Genomic DNA, 19,036 nt, shown 5'->3' with positions numbered 1-19,036 from the left:
GATGATAATGGAGTAAATTTAATGTTTCTGGCCATGCCCTGGGTCCTAAGCCATTTATTGAGTTTTGTGATTAGACTAGACTACAAAGTTAGATGGCATGTGACATTGCTGTGTCCCTAGATAGATAGATGAGAAAACCTCGAGTAATCCCTCTTTAAGGGAAATCTGGGCCTATGTTACAAGGATACACCAGGCACTACTCCCAAGTGATAGTTACCTAAATTTTATAGGCAACAGCACTGAATATTATACAAATAATGCTTTGAGTCAACTTTTTAGTATTCCAAACTTTAGTTAGTTTTTATTTTGCATGAAATTCTTAAAAATACTTTGTGATGTTGAAAATTTTAAATTGTCAGTTTAAAAATGTGTTCAAACAGAAGATGCTCCTTATTCCACAGAAGTAAATTGGGTAACTCAATCATTTTGGGGTTCTAGTACATCATGACAACCTATAAAAGTCAGCTTGTGGTCCAAAGTGTATAAAATACTCATAAGGAAGAATTCCTATATAGTAAAGGGAAGACATGGGGATTTATTCATTCTGTTGTGTAACAGGTTTTCTATCCTATGCTTGGCTTATCTAGCATATACTTAGCAGTACTGGCATATTAGAGTATTCCACACTTACAGACATTTTAATGCCATTAAATGGAGTTAAAGAAAGGCCAAGGGACAATCAAATATCATTTATTCATGTATCCATGTCATATTATATTGAGTATGTTCTGTTACAGGCACTGTGTTAGATGCCGCGTAATTTTATTAAGCTCACATTTTAGTGGAAAATGAGGGGAAAGGCAAATGCATAGTTAGAATCTGATAAATGCTCTGATATAAGTCTTTGTAATGTTCCATGCAAATACAGTTAAAGTAGACATAAATCTAGGAGTAATACAGTTTATGGTGACTTCAGAATAGAATTGTTACAAGAAATGTCTAGTTCTTAAAGGCAAGGAATTAGGAGGAGAATGGGGAAAACAAAAACGCGCATGAACCACATGCATACGGCGACTGGTGAGGAGAGATTAGCTTAGCGTGGCAGTGAACAGCTCCGATGTTGAGGCCAGCGTTAATGAGCACCGGACAGAAAGCGAGGTCTGGGGGAGTAGACAAGGGAGAACAAAGAAATGTCAGTACCATGATCTATCATTATAATCACTTCCTCTTGAATAGACGTTCAACTCCCTTGCCACTTCCTAGTAGTAATTACCTGACAAAACTTTAACACTGGTTAAATACAATTCTCTACCAATTCTGTGGCAGCAGGATGCTTTTGAATGTGACTGGACAAAGACATGCAACCGTGATAACGAGCTGTGCTTTACATTCATGACCGCTAACCTCAAGAGAGTGTTAGTTCTGCCCAGAAATTCTACTTCATTTACCGAGAGCAGTCATTCATTCCATTCTCCTCGATGGCTTTGCACACCTCCTGTCTCTTCACACCTCCACCTCTTCTCTTTCAGATGATGGCTTTGAGTCCAGTTTCTGAAAAAAGTCAAAGCTCTGAGAAGAGAACCCCACATACTCCCACCACCTGCGTCTGTACCGTATACTCAGCTTTCCTTTCCTCTTATTATGGATAAGCTGCCCTTGCTTTGATCTATCATAAAACCAGTCTCTGCATTTGGACGCTAAAACTCGCGTCACTTTGGTACTCAGAAGCAGCGCAATTGTTAGTTTTTCTGTTGTCAATTTTCCCGTATCTATTGGATTGCTCCTCTCAGTATACAAATATGCTGTTATTCCCCTCATCCAAAAAACAAAGCAAAATAAAATGAAACAAAAATCTTTCTTTTTGTTTAAAGATTTATTCATTTATTTGAAAGAGAGAGAGCGCATGAGCTGGGGGAGGGACAGAGGGAGAGGAAGAAGCAGACTCCTGCCCAGCAAGGGAACCTGACACAGGGCTTGATCCCAGGACACTGAGATCATGACTTGAGCCCAACGAAGTCAGACGTTTAACTGACTGGGTCAGACTGAGCTACCCAGGGGCCCCGAAACATGAATCTTTCTTGATCCCTATTCCTTCCAGCTACAGCCCATTCCTCTGTTCCCTTATTCTGCAAAGCTTCTTTTTAAAAAATCAGTAGATATTGGGGCTCCTGGGTGGCTCGGTCAGTTACGAGTCTGCCTTTGGTTCAGGTCAGAAGCAAGGAGCCTGTGCTTGTGCTCTCTCTCTCAAAGTCTTTAAAAAAATCCGTGGATATCGTTTTCAATTTCTCTTCTCCTATTCTCTCTTGAATCCTCCTTTATTACTTTTTTTGCCCAACTGTTCCACTAAAGTCACAAGCGACTTCATATTGCTGAATCCAAGTTAGTTCCCACTTCTCATCTTACTCATCTCATTTGGTTAATCATCCCCCGCCCTTGTCCTCTTCTCTTTCTTCTCTTAATCTTCTAGGATATTGTGGTTTTGGGTTTCCTTCTGTCTTACTAGCTGGCATCCTCATTCACCTTGGCTGGTTTCTCCTCCTCTCCCTGTCTTACCCTGGAGTACCCCAAGGATAAGTCCTCAGACCGCTTCTTTCTTTCTGTCTTTGCCTTTGGTGATCCCAGCTATTCTCACAGTTTTATATCAATATACTGACAGCTCCCCATTTACTGTACCTCTCCCTTAAACTCCAGGCTTACCTATGTGCTCCCAGGAGGTTTCTTCTGCCAAAAGCCTTATTACCCGAGGCTCATTTCCTGACCACTTTTAGGTCCTAACTGAAGTAGCACACTTCCCCCAATATAGACATGCGCGTGTGTGTGCATTATCCCTCATGTCTGCGTTATTTTTTTTCCATTGCATTCACCATGTGATATACAATGTATTTTGAACAGTGCCTGCCACACAGTATGTGTTCAATAAATACTTGTTGGAAGGAGGAAGGGAGGGAAAGCGGGGAGGAAGGAAGAGTAACTGTCAAAGGTAGATTTTGGTGACTGGCTAAATACGCAGGTTGAGAGAGATGGAAGAATCAAGAATGACTGGATTTTCAGGTTTTTGGTAATTATAAGCTTGGTGGTTCCAGGAATTCACATTAGTCATACAGAAAGAATGTATAGGTTGGAAGTCAGGGAGACAGGGAAGGGAAAGATTTTAAATGTTTTTCTCTATAAGAATGTGGTAAGAAGATGAGAGCCCATGCCTAAGCAAGAAACTAGTCCAGAAAAAAAGACTTTGTTTTTTTATTTTTCTCCCAGTATTCTCCAATCCTTGCAAGTGAGATTGTCAGCACGTTTGTCATTTATTTATGCATTGCCTGTTAGGTTCCAGGATCTGCTCTAGATACTTTATGTATTTTATAACTAATTCTTACCTATAAGGTAGATTTATTCCCATTATACAGATGGAGAAGCAGAGGCTCAGAGCCCAAGGTCAGTACAGCTACCAGGACCCCAAGCTAGGGCTTCCCAATTTTGAAGTCCTTGTAAGCCACTTTGCTTACAATTTATGAAAATTTAAAGCAGGGAAGAGTGTTTTAAAGAATCATTTTTGAACATTTATCATTTGAAATTCTCCAAATTGGTTTGAATAAAAATGCAAGAGCTGCAAATGAAAAAAAATTGCGTAAGAGTTTTAAGTTAAAGTGATTTCCAATTGCTATCCGTTGTTTCTTATGTGCTTTTTACTACATAAATAACCTATTTCTTGGAAACACTCACCATAAATATGTTTTCAAGAGACTGAAGAAAACTATAGGCTCAAGTAAATCTTTTGTAGCTATATATGGACATTTTAGGTGTAATTCTACTGTCTAAGCCATAGTTGGGACTTACACATGCAGTTTCTTACAGCTCTCCTGAATAAAGTGAATCCGTATATATATGCATAACCATGTATAACCTTATCCTCATGAAGTTCAATTTTCACTTAATTAGTAGGTAATCAAAGTTAAGCTTTCTAGTTAATTTGCTAGTTAGTTTCTGGTTAATTGAAATTGTCATCTTTATATAATCACAAAATTTTATAGCAAATTTACAATTGAACTGTTACATCCTTACAGATACAAATTTGGAATCTCAGAAGCTAAAACAACCAGGTTAGAATGGAAGTTGGCAGATCTTTGCTCGTACGCTAGGGTGGCACATCAGAACATAATGTCTGCCGTACCACCTCTGGCATTATCACCTTACAGTCACCAGTATTCTCTCTAGAGTGGTCTCAGATATCTTGTCTTCTCGAGGGCAACAGAGACTCAAGGAGTAGATATTTAAGCACAGATCTCCTCCTAACATTAGTATGCTCCCACCAGCCTGCTAAGGGAGAGTTAATACAAACATTTCTTTAGAAATTGTTTTCTTTCCAGTCAATGCTGGAAAGATATTTGTAAGTATATTTTCCTTTTGCATTATTTTACTTTAATTATATTAATTTTTTATTGGTTGTATTAGTTTATTATTATATTAGCTACGTTACTTTATTAGTTATATTAATTGTATTAGTTTATTATTACTGCTATAACAAATTACCACAAATTTAGTGGCTTAAAGCAAGTATATTTTCTTACCGTTCTGAAGATCAGAGGTCTGAAAGGAGTTTTAGTGAGCTAAAATCAAGGTGTTGTCAGAGATGTGTTCCTTTTACAGGCTCTAAAGAAGAATATATTCCCTTGTTTTCTCCAGCTTTTAGAATATACCTGTATTCCTTGGCTCATGGTCTCTTTATCCATCTTCAAAGCTAGCAGATAGTATCTTCAAATTTCTCTGATTCTGACCCTGCTGTCTCTCTTTTATTCATAAGGATCCTCGTGGTTATGTTGGACCTAACAAAATAATCTAAAATAATCCCTTTCTCAGACACCTGGGCGGCTCAGTCAGTTGAGCATCCGTCTCTTGATTACGGCTCAGGTCCTGATCTCAGAGTTGTGGGATCGAGCCCCACATTGGGCTCCACTCTCAGCACAGAGTCTGCTTGATATTCTCTCTCTTCCTCTCCCTCTGCCCCACTTGCACTCACTCTCTCTCTCACTCCCTCTCTCTCAAAAATAAATAGAAATAAATCTTAAAAAAAAAAAAACAACTTAAGGGGTGCCTGGGTGGCTCAATCAGTTAAGCATCTGCCTTTGGCTCAGGTTATGATCTTGGGGTCCTGGGATCAATCCCCGTGTTGGGCTCCCTGCTTAGCCAGGGGTCTGTTTCTTCCTTTCCCTCTACCCCTCACCCCTGCTCATGCTCTCCCTCCCTCTCTCTCTCTCTCTCTCTCAAATAACAAACAAAATATTTTTAAAAAACACTTAAAAAATAAGCAATAATAAATAATCCCTTCCTCTAAAGATCTTCAACTTAATCACATCTGCATAATTTCTATTCCCATGTAAGATAGCATGTCCACAAGTTCTGGGATTAAGATGTGGATGTCTCTGAGGGGGCATTATTTTATTTAACATGGTGGTACGGGAAGGTTTGGCAAGAGAAGAGATTAATATTATTTACTGATTTGATAAAATTTTATAGATTTGGAATTTTTTAGAACTTAATAATTTTACCAAAATATTGGCAAATATTCATCACAATTATAGGTCTAAAAATAAAAATTATATAATTATGATCATTTCACAATATATACAGATATTGAAGCATTATTACTGGATCATTATTATTACCTGAAACTAATATAATGTTACTATAAGTCAATTATATCTCAACAAAAAAAGATATGATTATGTCAATAGAAACCCAAAACATATTTGAAACTGTATTTAATAGCAATTTATAAAATTTTTGTAAAAAGCACAACATAAAATTTACTAACTTAACCATTTCTAACTGTACAGTTTAGTAGTGTTAAGTATATTTACACTGTTTTGCAACCTAACATCCTTCTTTTTTGCACTCTATGTAAAAGAATGGAAGTATTTTTTCATGACATACAAATAATATTTATGTGAAACCAACATTTGCCATCTTAACATAAATTAATGTTATTTAAGGTTGCAATGCTAGAGATATTCCCACTAAAGCAAAAAAAGAACATGAATCACTTTGGAATTTCTAGCCAATGAATAAAGATAAGAAAAATAACTTAGAGTTACAGATATCAGACAGAATATAAAATTATTATCAAGTATAGATACATAAAAATTCAAAGGAATTAATTGAAAGCTATTAGAGCTAGTAAAATAATTCAGTTAAATGTGTGTTTACCAAATGAAATATTGAAATTATTTACTCTTTTAAATATGAGAAGTAATCATTTAGAATATACAGTGGAAAAGAGAGAGTTGGATAACGTAAGCGACTGAGCTCACTCACACCATAAACATAAAGAAATGCTGGATAGAAGATAACAAAGAATGTGAATACATAACCAAACATTCGTCACAGTTTTCAATGCATGTATCCTTTGACTAGACAATTCTATTTCAATGTATTTGTCCTACAGAGATATTCATATATGTGTGAAAATGACACAGTAAAAAGCAGATTATTTTGGCATTGCCAGAAATAGCATAAAGTTGAAAATTGCTTAAATGTTCATTTATAGGGGACTAACCCATTAAATAAATTATGGTATATACTTACAATGAAATACACTGTAGCTCTTAAAATGAAGCAGCTCTATATGAAGCAGCAATATATTCACATGTACTGGTATGAAAGGATCTCTAAAATTCATTGTTAAGATAAAAGAAGTCAGATAGTGAACATTGTATATGGTATTCTACCTTTTGAGCTGAAATAGTTATTGTGAAGGTCCCCAATAACTAAGTTCAATGACCAATGGTCAGTCCTTCTCTTAATTGATCTCTCAACACCATTTGACCCAGTTGTGCCCTTTCTTCACTTGGCTTTTAAAATGCTACACTCTTTTTGGTTCTTCTCTTATTTTATTGGTCACCAGAGGCAAGTCTAGCATTTTAGGCACCTAAAGTTTATATAATTTGGGAAACCCTTTAAAGATAGAAAATATAATATTACAAATAAATCATAATTAGATAAGCACATGCATAATGGTTTAGAACAAGGGGGAAAATCATAACAAATTATTAGAACAATAAGAGGTTCAGGTCCCTTTTTTCTGAGATCTTCTTAGGCAGTTTATTAGAAATGCATACATAGAAATGTTTTCTGATCACATCCTGACTTCCCCTCCTTTCTTAGAGCATACCACACCAGCAATTCCCAGCAGTCAAAGGGACCCATCCTAATGAGAGGTCCTAAAGACCCTTCATTAGCATCATGGGAAATTCACCTCTTTGGGTTACCCCTCAATCTCCAAGACTGGTTGCTTCCCTTCTTCCTCATATCTTAATGTTAAAGTGCCCCAGGTCTCAGTTCTTGATCTTTTCTCTAGTAATACCTACTCACTTGCTGATTTCACCATGCTCAACTATCTTGTGACTTTCATTATCATCTATATGTTGATAACTTCTAAATTTATATCTTCAGTCCAAACTTCTCTCCCATACTCCAGACTGGTATCTCCAATTGCCTATTCAATACCTCATTTAGGTATTTTGCAGGTATCTGAAATTTAGTACGTTGAAAACTGAAGCCCTGAAATCACTCCCCAAATTGTTAGACTCAACTTTCCCTATTTCAGTTAATGGTAACCCCGTCATTCCACTTACTCAAATCAAACATCCTTCCACTTGGCATTATCCTTGATTCCTATTTTTCTGACATTATATTTAGAATTTGACCATTTTTCCCCCTTCCACTAGCAGTGAACCCACTTGAGAAACATACTCAGTTTGAGATTAGCATGCCAAAGATTAACTAGGGAGTGCTCTTGCAATCAACCCCTGTAGAAAGGCAGTGAATGAAGCAGGATTGAGCAGAGGAAGAAGTCTAGCTGCAATACAGTATAAATGGAAGCCTCAGTTAAAGCTGCAGAGACTTCTAAAGATGGGGTAAACCCTCAGACCTGTCCTGAGATGGGAGCAGGAATTTCAGACCTTTTTGCCATGTATCAGTTGTCATTGGACGTGGGCCATTCCAGGAAAGGGGCATGATCCTTGAGCAAAATAGCTCTCTTCAGCAGAGGCATTCCCTGAAAGGAGCTGACTGCTGAGGGCAGCTGAGAATTGCCTGCTTTCAGCACTACTAGCAGCCAAGTCCTTTATTCCTAAAGAGAATCTGGGTGGCACGTCCCAGTGCACAGCACACACTGCTACCAGCTTGGTCCAAGCCATTACCAGTAGTTTCCTAAAGGGTCTCCATCCTTCTGCCCCCGCCCCATCCCCATGGCCAATTTCTTCACAGTGGCTAGAGTGATGATCCTTATAAAATATAGGTTAGATCATTACACTTCTCTGCTGAAAACCTTGCAGTGGCTCGCCATTTCACTTCCAGTGAAAGCCAGCATCCTGACAATGGCCTGCCATGCCTTGAATAATTCGGCCTCACTTTACCTTTCTCACATATCTCTTCCCACTCATCTGCTCCAGCCACAATTGTATTCATGCTGTTCCTCCAACATGTCAGGCATAGTCCTGCCTTAGCACCTTTTCGATTGTTGACTCTTCTGCCTGAAATGCTCTACCCCTGGATATCCATATGTTAACTTTCTCAAGTGGGTTCAAGTCTTTGATTAGATATTATCTATACACATCTAATGAATCATTGAACACTGCAACAAAAACTTATGATGTACTATATGTTGGCTAACTGAACATTAAAAAAAAAAAAAAAAGATGTTCTCAATGATGCCTACCCTGAGCACTCTCTGTTTCTGGTTTTGGTTTTGGTTTTTTTGGTTTTTTTTTTTTTTTTTTAAACCTTTAGACATTTTTTAATTTAAATTCAATTACTTAACTTATAATGTATTATTGGTTTCAGAGGTACAGGCCTGTGATTCATCAGTCTTATGTAATACCCAGTGCTCCTTACATCACATGCCCTCCTTAATGTCTGTCACCCAGTTACCCCATCGCTCCACTCCCCTCTCCTTTAGCAACCCTCAGTTTTTTTCCTGTGATTAAGAGTCTCTTATGGTTTGTCTCCCACTCTGCTTTTGTCTTGTTTTATTTTTTCCTCTCTTCCCCTATGATCCTCTGTTTTGTTTCTTAAATTCCACTTATCAGTGAGATCATATAATTGTCTTTCTCTGATTAACTTATTTCACTTAGCATAATACCCTCTAGTTCCATCCACGTCATTGCAGATGGTAAGATTTCATTTTTTGAAATGAATCATGGAACATTGCATCAAAAACTGGGGATGTACTGTATGGTGACTAACAAAATAAAAATTATTAAAAAAAAAGATTTCATTTTTTGATGGCTGAGTAGTATTCCATCATATATATATAGCCAGTCATCTGTTGATGGACATCTGGGCTCTTTCCATAGTTTGGCTATTGTGGACATTGCTGCTATAAACATTGGGGTGCAGGTGCCCCTTTGGATCACTACATTTGTATCTTTGGGGTAAATATCCTGTAGTGCAATTGCTGGGTCATAGAGTAGTTCTATTTTCAACTTTTTGGGGAACCTCCATACTGTTTTCCAGAGTGGCTGCACCAGCTTGCATTCCCACCAACAGTGTAAGGGTTCTGAGCTCTCTCTTTTAAATGGCAAGGATCCTTTCCCATTTCCCCGTTACTGTGTGTTTCCAAAGCACTTACAACCTAAAATACCGTATCATGGAATTATTTATAATGCTTGCTATTTATTACCCCCACCATAATTAAGCTCCACAGAGAGGTTTTTTGTTTATTTGTTTGTCTGTTCCTTTTGTTGTTTCCCAAACACCAAGCACCTAGAGGAGTGCCTGAAGCATAGTAGAAATAGAAGGAAAGAATTAGTGAACTGATTTAAAAAGATAACGTCTGTAGAAGTCATCCAGAATGGAGCACAGAATAAAAGTAATTAAGAAATATGGCAGGTCAAATAAGTGTAGGTCAGTCTTACATCTACAAAAGTCAAGTAGAAGTGAATAGAGAATGGGGTAAAAGCATCATTCAAAAAGATAATGGCTGAGAATTTTCCAGAAATGGGGATAAACAAAATTTAAATTTGAAGAGATATGATAGTCTTGAGGCCATATAAATAAAAAAAACCCTAAGTTAAATATGCTGGGGGGGTGGGGGAATACAGAATATAGAATAAAATTAAAGTAATAGTAGTAGTAGTAGTAGTAATTGCAGCTAACATTTTAATAATATTCACCATGTGCTAGGCACTGTTCTACACACTTTTTTTAAAGATTTAATTATTTACTTTAGAGAGAGGGAGCACAAGCAGGAGGGGCAAAGAGAGGGAGAGAGACTCTCAAGCAGACTCCCCCGATGTGGGGCTCGATCTTATGAGATCACGACCTGAGGCAAAATCAAGAGTCGGATACTCAACTCACTGCGCCACCCAGGCACCCCTACACACTTTATGTATATTAATCCCCACAATAGCCTTTGATGTAGATATTATTATGGTATGCATATTACATGTGAGGAAACTGAAACACCAAGAAGTCTAGTAACTTGCCCAACGTCACACAGCTAATAAGTGATGGAGCTAGAATTTGAACTCTAGCAGTGCCATTTCAAAATAAATTCCAGACAGGTTAATGATTTTATCACAAAACGAATTTATCAGAAATGCTAGACAAATAGCAAGATTTCCATTGTATTGTATACCACACCTTTATCCACTCACCTCTCTTATCATCTGCAGCAACATGAATGAAACTAGAGGGTATTATATTAAGTGAAATAAGTCAGACAGAGGAAGACAAATACCATATGATTTCACTTATATGTGAAATCTAAGAAAACAAAACGAATGAATAAAGAATAGAAACAGAGTTATAAATACAGAGAACAAATTGGTGGTTGCCAGATGGGAGAGAGGTGGGAGGATGGGCAAAATAGGTGAATAAGAGGCACAAACTTCCAGTTATAAAATAAATAAGTCATAGGAATGAAAAGTACAACATAAGGAATATAGTCAATAGTATTATAATAACTTTGTATGGTGATAGAAGGTAACTACACTTACCGAGGTGAGCACTGCATAATGTACAGAATTGTGAAATCACCGTGTTGTACACCTGAAACTAATATAACATTGTATGTCAACTATACTTCAACAAAAAAGAGAGAGAGAGAGACCTAGAGGAGAGAGAAGAGAAGAACATGTGAATTCAGAGGCAGAGACTTCAAGCCAAGGAACACCTAGAGACACCAGAAACTGAAAGGAAGAGGCAAGGGAGGATTTTCCCCCAGAAGCTTTGGTGGGAGTATGGCCCTGCCAATACCTTGATTTCAGACTTGCGGTCTCTAGGACTGTGAAAGAATAAATTTTTGTTGTTTTAAGCCACTAAAAAAAAGCTAGACAAAATTTCCTGTTTTAGTCAGGATACACTAGATTATGCTGCAATAGCATAGAAATCCAAAATCTCAGTGGCTTAAAACAACACAGGTTTATTTCTTGCTCATGGTCGTGTCCATCTGATAGGATGGGACCTAGCTCTGTGTCATCTTCACTCCAGAGCCTAGGCTGATGGAGTAACTGCTGCCTGGAGTACTGATAGTTGCTGTGAAGAGGGAAAGAGGGAACGTGGTTATTGCTTTGGTTCTTGAAACTTTCATTTAGAAATTTTCAAATGACACGTATCTGCTTCATTGACTAAAGAGCAAATCACACAACCACACCTAACCCCAAAGTGGCCAGAAAAGACAAGCTGACATATGTTCCCAAAGGGAAAGAACCAGAAATATTTGGTGAAAACACTAAAAACGTTCATAATCTAGGTGAATATATAGAGAATATCTTAAATGTGGGGAGGAACTTTCTAAGCGTGAAAGAAAGTGTTGGTAGATTTCAGCATATATAAATTAAGAACATCTCTGTGTCAAAAATAACAAATCGTTTGAGAAAGACATTCGTAACATATTATTAGACCAAAGGTTAGAATTCTTCATATACAAAAAATTTAAACAAATAATTTTAAAAACATCAATTTTAAAATGGACTAAGATAATGAGCTGGAAAATAGCAAAAGAAATGCAAATGGAAAAGGGTTCAACTTTATTAGTAATTAAAGCAAAATGCTATATTTTACTTATAAGCTGCTGATAACCTGTTTTGGTGAGGATAATAGAAAAGGTGCACTATGTTATTGCTGTATTTATTAAAAACAAAACCAAAACAAACTATCTAGAGGACATTTTGCAATGTGTATCAAAAGTTTCAGATTTAAAATGCCCATTGCTTTGAGCGGACAGCTAGTCCAGTTTTAGGAATTTAAACAAAGTCAAACAAATATTTAGCTATAGGGCGGTTTATTGCAGCATTGTTTGTAGCTGGGGGAAAGCGGAAATAATTAAATGTTCAACAAAAGACAGGTTAGATAAACTATTGTTTATCCATATAGTGGCACATTTTCTGCAACATTAAAAAATGTGGGCAGGGAATATTTATATTATTAAGAAAAAAATAGATTATAGAACAGCATACATAATTTTGTTGTTTGAAAAATGTATGTACGTATAAGAGCAGTCTGAAAGGATATACATCAGAATGTTAACACAGATGGGCTTAGGGGCATTTTGTCACCTTTTTTGGTGATCTGTACTTCTAATTTTTACCATAACCATGCATTGCTTGTATAGTCTTTCAAAATATAATTAAAAAAATCAGTGGCAATGGTTGGTACACATTTCACCATCGGGCTTCACTGATGCTCAGTCTCCTTATCTATTCTTTTTCTAAAGCTGGGCCCCCTTCTTATGCCTTGGACCCACAGTTTCTCCATTGGCTCCTGCTGCTAGTCCAACCCTGACCTCGTGCCCCTATTCTGTTAACTGGTCTTCTGCCTTTTCCTGTCGTTCCCAATTCTTTTCTCAGTAACATCTTTTGAATCCTAGGTCTTCCGATACCAGGGCCCGGATTTCCTGTCACTGATCACCTTGGGATCGACCTCCTGCCTGCAGGTTCCAAGCTGGTGTCAGCAACCCAGTTCCTCCTAAGGACATCCTTGATTCTCACTTTCTGCCCTTCCTATTTTCATCTCCAGGTGGACGCCACACTCCACCTGCTGGGCAGGAAAACCAGCTCCGCTCGTTCTCCAGCTGCCTTCCCTTCTAGATGCCATAAGTGGCCTTTCCTCCCACCCTAACATGCCCAACTGCCTGCGGCTGCATTCCAGCAAAGACTCCAGGTCCGGTTTCCTGCACTTCCCAAGCTACTCTGCCCCTGTAGTTAACTAGGGTCCCCGCAATACGTTTGTCACTGGGTTAAATTTCTCCCAGCTGTTTCTCTTTTCCAGATACAAAACAATAAAAGAATCAACTGGTAGTTAGTAACTTACATTATCTGCTGCTGTTCAACGTTTATGTGGCTAACAGAAATCTTCAGGTGAAAAATCCCACTTGGCGTCCACTGTAACACTTAGCTTCGATGTACCAATAGAGGGCACTCCTCCCATTTCCAGGCACCACACTGAATCGGAAAGATGTACCTCCATGCCTCCCCAGAGGGAAACAGCGATGAACTACCTGTTATAAAACAGTGCTTAATTGTTTGTTTCTTCCACTGTTGTACCCAGGTATTACTTTGTTTTTCCCGGGACACATCTGTGTTGGGTCATTTTGCGTACAACAGTGCTTCACCACCGAAATCATACATAAGAGGTAAAATTTTAGTTACATAAAGGGAGTATTCTTTAAGACTTACAAAATCATACCAAGACTGTTATATTTTACAGCATTTGTTGGTGTTGTTAAATTTTTTATTGTAAAGTACTTAATAAGATTTCTCTAGATTATCGTAACCATACTTTCTACTCCTACTGAAATCAGGGCCCGAGCAACTCATCACAATCACAGACCAGTGGTTCCCAGAAGCAGCACTTAGAGTTACCTCCTTTATCTCCTCCGTTGCCGTTTTTGTCATATCTGTTGACTTTTATTTTCCCTCCTAGTTATGAGTTTATCACACAGATTTGCTTGTTCTACTTCTTTTCTATTCCTTCAAAATGGTCTACCACACTTAAAATTTGATGTAATTTATATGCTGTTAGCTCTCTGATTTCTATTTTAGGGCTTTCGTCTCTTCTTTATCACTAGCTGCCTACAAGATATTGCTATTTCAATATCCTGCTATCACCTGACAACAGATCTAATTTCAGCTGAAAGCCTTTCCCAGTTTCTCCTTTTTATTAAGTGGTGAACACCCAGCACTGAAAGCTTATAACCCCATTGTGTATGATCACCCTGCTGTTCCTGTAAAGAAAGAAACTGTCTCTCCTGTAGCTCCCAAGTCTTTCTGCCTGATTACTACAACCCCTGCCCTAGGACAGGCCTATGTTACCCGCTGTACATCTGACCAACAGGCTATAGATTGGGGGGTCCAGCAACCTGCTTTTTGGATTCAATTAATTTGCTAGAGCAGCTCACAGAACCCAGGGAAACATGTACCTTTGCCAGTTTGTTAAAGGACATGATAAAGGATACAGATGAACGGCCAGATGAAGACATACACAGGGTGAGATCTGGGAGAGTCCTGAGCATAGGAGCTTCTGCCCCCATGGAGTGGTGGGGTGTCATCCTCCCAGTGCTGATGTGTCTGCCTACCCGGAACCTCTCTGAACACCTTACTACTGGAATTTTATGGAGGCTTCCTCGAGTAGGCATGATCAGTTATTAACCTCATTTCCAGCACCTGTCCCCCTCTGTGGAAAATGGCAGATGGGGCTGAAAATTCCAAGGTTCTAATCATGACTTGGTCTTTCTGGTGACCAGTCCTCATCCACAAGTCCACCAGAGTCACACCAATAGAACAGATGCTCCCAGTCTCATCACTTAGAAATTTACAAGGGTTTTCACCTAGCCCCATATTTACTACCCAGCTGGTACTTGTACCATCCATATCTCTCTCCCTCTCTCTTTCTCTCACTTTTCATTATTCTATTCTTCCCTTACTCACAAGCTCAGTCCTTGTTATCTCCACCCTAACCTAAATTGCTCATGCTCCTTATTCTTTGTCTTCTCTCTGCCACCACTCTCAACAGAAACAACAAAAAAATTTCATTAAAAACTTACCTTAAAGCCAAGTGAAAGAATGCATGAGACTTTTCAATAGATTCAAAGTATTAGAAAAAAACTGTCAAGATAAAAGCAAGCCTAAGGTTATTCAGTGGAAGGCAGGAAAACACTCAGAACCTTAAGAGTTGAGGGAAAGCTATTTTTTAAAGCTACTTTAAACATTTGATTATGGTGAAATTACTTTAATTTTCTGAAACAATTCTGATTTCCAATATTTAGCCTCATTCTTGGACCACATGAATTGTTTTAGAATTCAGAAAAATATTACCACTATATGGTTTAAGACATTTAATTTTTAACTTCAGCACATTCCAGAGGAGTGTAAACTAATGAGGCATTGCAAAGCTTAGGACTTAATTTAATGAATAGATTAGAATTATTCATAGTTAACAAAACAAGTCTATGCTTCTAAATAGATGCTTCTCTTCTTAAGTGCTTAAGGAAGTTGAAAGGGTTTGTTCTTTTAATTACTTTGTATCAGTTGCTCATACTTAAGTTTATATTACTGACTTTGAGGAAAGGATTTGCTAATATCAAAAGATTAGCTGGTAGATTTTCAAATTAATTCCATATCCTGAAATGAAGTCAAAAGAGATTGTACTATAGTAGTTTTTTAAATTCCATTATGAATACATCCACAAAATTAGTTAATTTTTATAGATTTATTTTAATTATACTGAAACCTTCTATGGTTTTTCTTACAGGAAAACTAGGATTAGAAGAATATGCAGTCTTTTATCCACCAAATGGTAAGAGTAATACTATTGCTTCCTCTAGTGGGAAATAGGAAAATTACAACTTTTATGACAAGTGTAACCTTGTCTGTGTTGAGATGGATAATAATTTATTATTATTATTATTATCTAAAGTAAACCTTCTATAGAATACCTATTTTAGTGAACTTTCCCGTGTTTGTGGTAGGTTTGTGCTAACCTATGCACACCCTCTCTGGCTTTCCTCGAAACCAGTAGTGGCGTCTATGAGAAAGCTGTGCGGACTTAGGTCTAGGGTGCTTCACTTCCCTCTGCAGGACACTGATTGGGTCTATCCAGGGCCTTCCTTTTTTTTTTTTTTTTTTTTTTTTTAAGACTTTATTTATTTATTTGACAGAAGATAGAGCACGCAGGGGGTGGGGAGCAGGAGAGGAAGAAGCAGACTCCCTGCTGATCAGGGAACCCAATGTAGGGCTTGATCTCAGCGCTCCGGGATCATGACCTGAGCTGAAGACAGATGCTTAACCAACTGAGCCATCCTACTGCACCCCAGGAGAGCCAAGAACATGGGCTTTCTACTCCAGCAGACATGGGTTCAGATCCCAGTTCTGCCAGCTCACCCTCTGACCTTGGGTGGTCACATGACTTTGCTGAGCTCGGATGCATCATCTGTAGCACATGGATTAAATGAGACACAATCTATAAAAAGGGCACCGTGACTGATATGTAGCCAGTGCTCAAAAAATGCAGCTGCTCCTGGTGTTTTTCACTTTCTTTGTCAACTTCTCCATGTGAAAGTCATACTTGGCATTCACGGCACTGTTCTCTCCATGCACCTGTCAGTGTGACCTCTCAGGTTCTTCCACCGGCCACCCTCCTCTGCCCCTCTTGAAGTACTGGTGTTCTCCCACGGCCCACCCCATCCCCATGCTGCTGCTCTTCTTTTTTTTTTTTTTTGCAGTTCCACTTTTTATTTTAATAAAATCAGAATATGCACAGCGCATGCAGTGCTAGCATGTAAACTAATACGATAAGCAATAACTAACGCTACAGTAACTTGAAGTTCAGTCTTTACATTCAGCAAGTTTAAATCCATTCTTATGCGATTTTTGAAACCTTATTTATTAACTGAAAATATCGCTTGCTTATTGATAAAACTTAGACACTACCGCTGAATGTACAAGTCACTGAATATGCCAATACAACAAAGATAACCACTTTGAGGATTGCAATGTGCCAGACATTGAGGATTGCAATGTGCTAGACATTCACTGAAAAAAAAATACAACTAAACAAAACTCACGCAACAAACATCTGAGAGTCTGGACACTTCTTATCAGTGTTTTTGAAGTATGTCATTAATATCTTAAGACAAGTGTATCAAAACCTTGGCATGATTTAATTTCAAGTCGCCAATTTTGTTTTTACTAATATCAGAAATGTATGGCTACACTGCCAATGCCATGTCTGCTTAATTTGACTTAAGAGCTTAATATGACTTAACATTAAAAGCTCACACTACCCCAAAAAACCCTCGGGCTTTTTTACCTGCGTTCTTGGTTCTATTTGTTCGTTACTCTAAAATTTATATCTTCTATTCTGACCTCTATAATAATTAACTCAGGCTTAACATATCTCAGTGTGAACCCATTCATTTATCTTCCTATACCTACTATTCGAAAACAAAAACAAGATGAAATTAAGAACAAAACAAAAACTGCGTTATTGTACTCTCATCAAACCAGTCATTCAAGGCCTAAAGCCCAGTAGTCATCCTTGACTCCGCTCAGTCTAACATCCCCCTCATCGAATAAGTCACCAGGACCATCCAGTTTTTTTGTTTTTTTTTTTTAAGATTTTTTTTATGTATTTAGTTGACAGAGAGAGACAGCCAGCGAGAGAGGGAACACAAGCAGGGGGAGTGGGAGAGGAAGAAGCAGGCTCCCAGGAGAGGAGCCTGACGTGGGGCTCGATCCCGGGATTCCGGGATCACGCCCTGAGCCGAAGGCAGATGCCTAACGACTGCGCCACCCAGGCGCCCCAGGACCATCCAGTTTTATCTTTATCTTTAAAAGGCATCTGGGACCTCTCTTTCCTCTCAACACCATATCTGCTGCCTTGTCCTCAGCCAGGGTTTACCATCTCTAGCTTATTAATTGTAAGAGACACCTGACTGGTCTCCCTTTTTCCAGCCTTTTCTAGCTTTGCTTTATTTTTCACAGTGCTATCTGAGTTTTACATCTAAAAGGAAAATCTAAAAATTGCCATTTTTCTCCTTAAGGTTTTCTTAATGGCTTCCCATCTCTTCCCAAATAATATCCAAGCCTCTCGGCCTGGCGTTCAAGGACCTCTTTTGACTCAGGCCTCTACTCAGTCTGACTCCTGACTTTGTATCTCCCCTTTCCTCTCTCACTTTTCTTTTATCACAGCAATATCAAATGATGAGCTGCACACAAGCTCACGCACACAGACGCAGACGCACACGCATGCGCACCCCTCGTACTCGCTCAGAGCACTGTGCTGCTTCCTTCCTCGTTACCTCCCTGTTCTCCTGTGTGGAGAAGCCTTTCTTCACCTGCTCTAGGGCTCGCCTCAGGCAGGATCCTTTTCAGGAAGCTTTCCCCACATCCACAGGTTAGGTTAAGGACCCTTTCTTTAGGCTCCCATAATATCCAGTGTGAAAATCTTTATATCTCTTATTATATTGTCTTGACATTATTGTTTGTGCTTTATCTTCCTGTCTAGAATGCAAGCTCCCTGAGGTGTAAGGCCATATTCATTTTTGTCCCTCTAGCATCTAGCCGTCATAGCAGTTCAATGAGTATTTATTTGAACTAAATTAGAGGACTTTTAATTTTTATATTATACTTCTGCCTCCTCAGAAACCTAATTTTCAGATAACTTTTTATGTTTATCCAAGAATCAGGAAATCAAAGGGAAAATACCTCTGAAGAACCCAAAGAGGTGCCCATGGAGTCAAGTTCCTCTTCTCTCCATTCCTAGGAGAGCTTTTTCAACTTAGTTTAGAACATATTAGCATAGTCGGTTAAGTGTCCCAACTCTTGGTTTCAGCTCATGTCATGATCTCAGGGTTGTGAGATCAAGCCCTGCATCGGGCTCTGAGCTCAAGGACGAATCTGCTGGGGTTTGTCTCCCTCTCCCTCTTCCTCTGCCCCTCTCCTCACTCACTCATGCTTGCATGCTCTCTCCCTCTCTCTCAAATAAATAAATCTTTAAAAAAAAAAAAAAAAAGAACATATTAGCTTTTACTTAACACACATGCCTAACAAGCTTGGTTTACCAGTGTTTATGGCCCCCTACAAAACTGGAAGCATGGAAAGGG

The 19,036-nt window shown here is 38.5% G+C and overlaps 1 protein-coding gene across 6 annotated transcripts in view; it reads left to right on the top strand.

The window, feature by feature from the left end:
* Positions 1-19,036, top strand: part of TBC1D19 (TBC1 domain family member 19) — a 150,628-nt gene that overhangs the window by 106,448 nt on the left and 25,144 nt on the right. For all 6 annotated transcript variants that reach the window (XM_045799272.2, XM_087864242.1, XM_087864243.1 and 3 more), the window contains 2 exons: positions 13,483-13,567; positions 15,685-15,729. In XM_045799272.2, coding sequence (XP_045655228.1) covers positions 13,483-13,567; positions 15,685-15,729 — 130 coding nt within the window. The remainder of the gene's footprint in view (positions 1-13,482; positions 13,568-15,684; positions 15,730-19,036) is intronic.

This window comes from Ursus americanus, chromosome 8, assembly GCF_024610735.1.
Source record: "Ursus americanus isolate L20-20 chromosome 8, mUrsAme1.1.p, whole genome shotgun sequence".
NCBI classification, from domain to species: domain Eukaryota; kingdom Metazoa; phylum Chordata; class Mammalia; order Carnivora; family Ursidae; genus Ursus; species Ursus americanus.
This window is presented reverse-complemented; position numbering and strand designations above follow the sequence as displayed.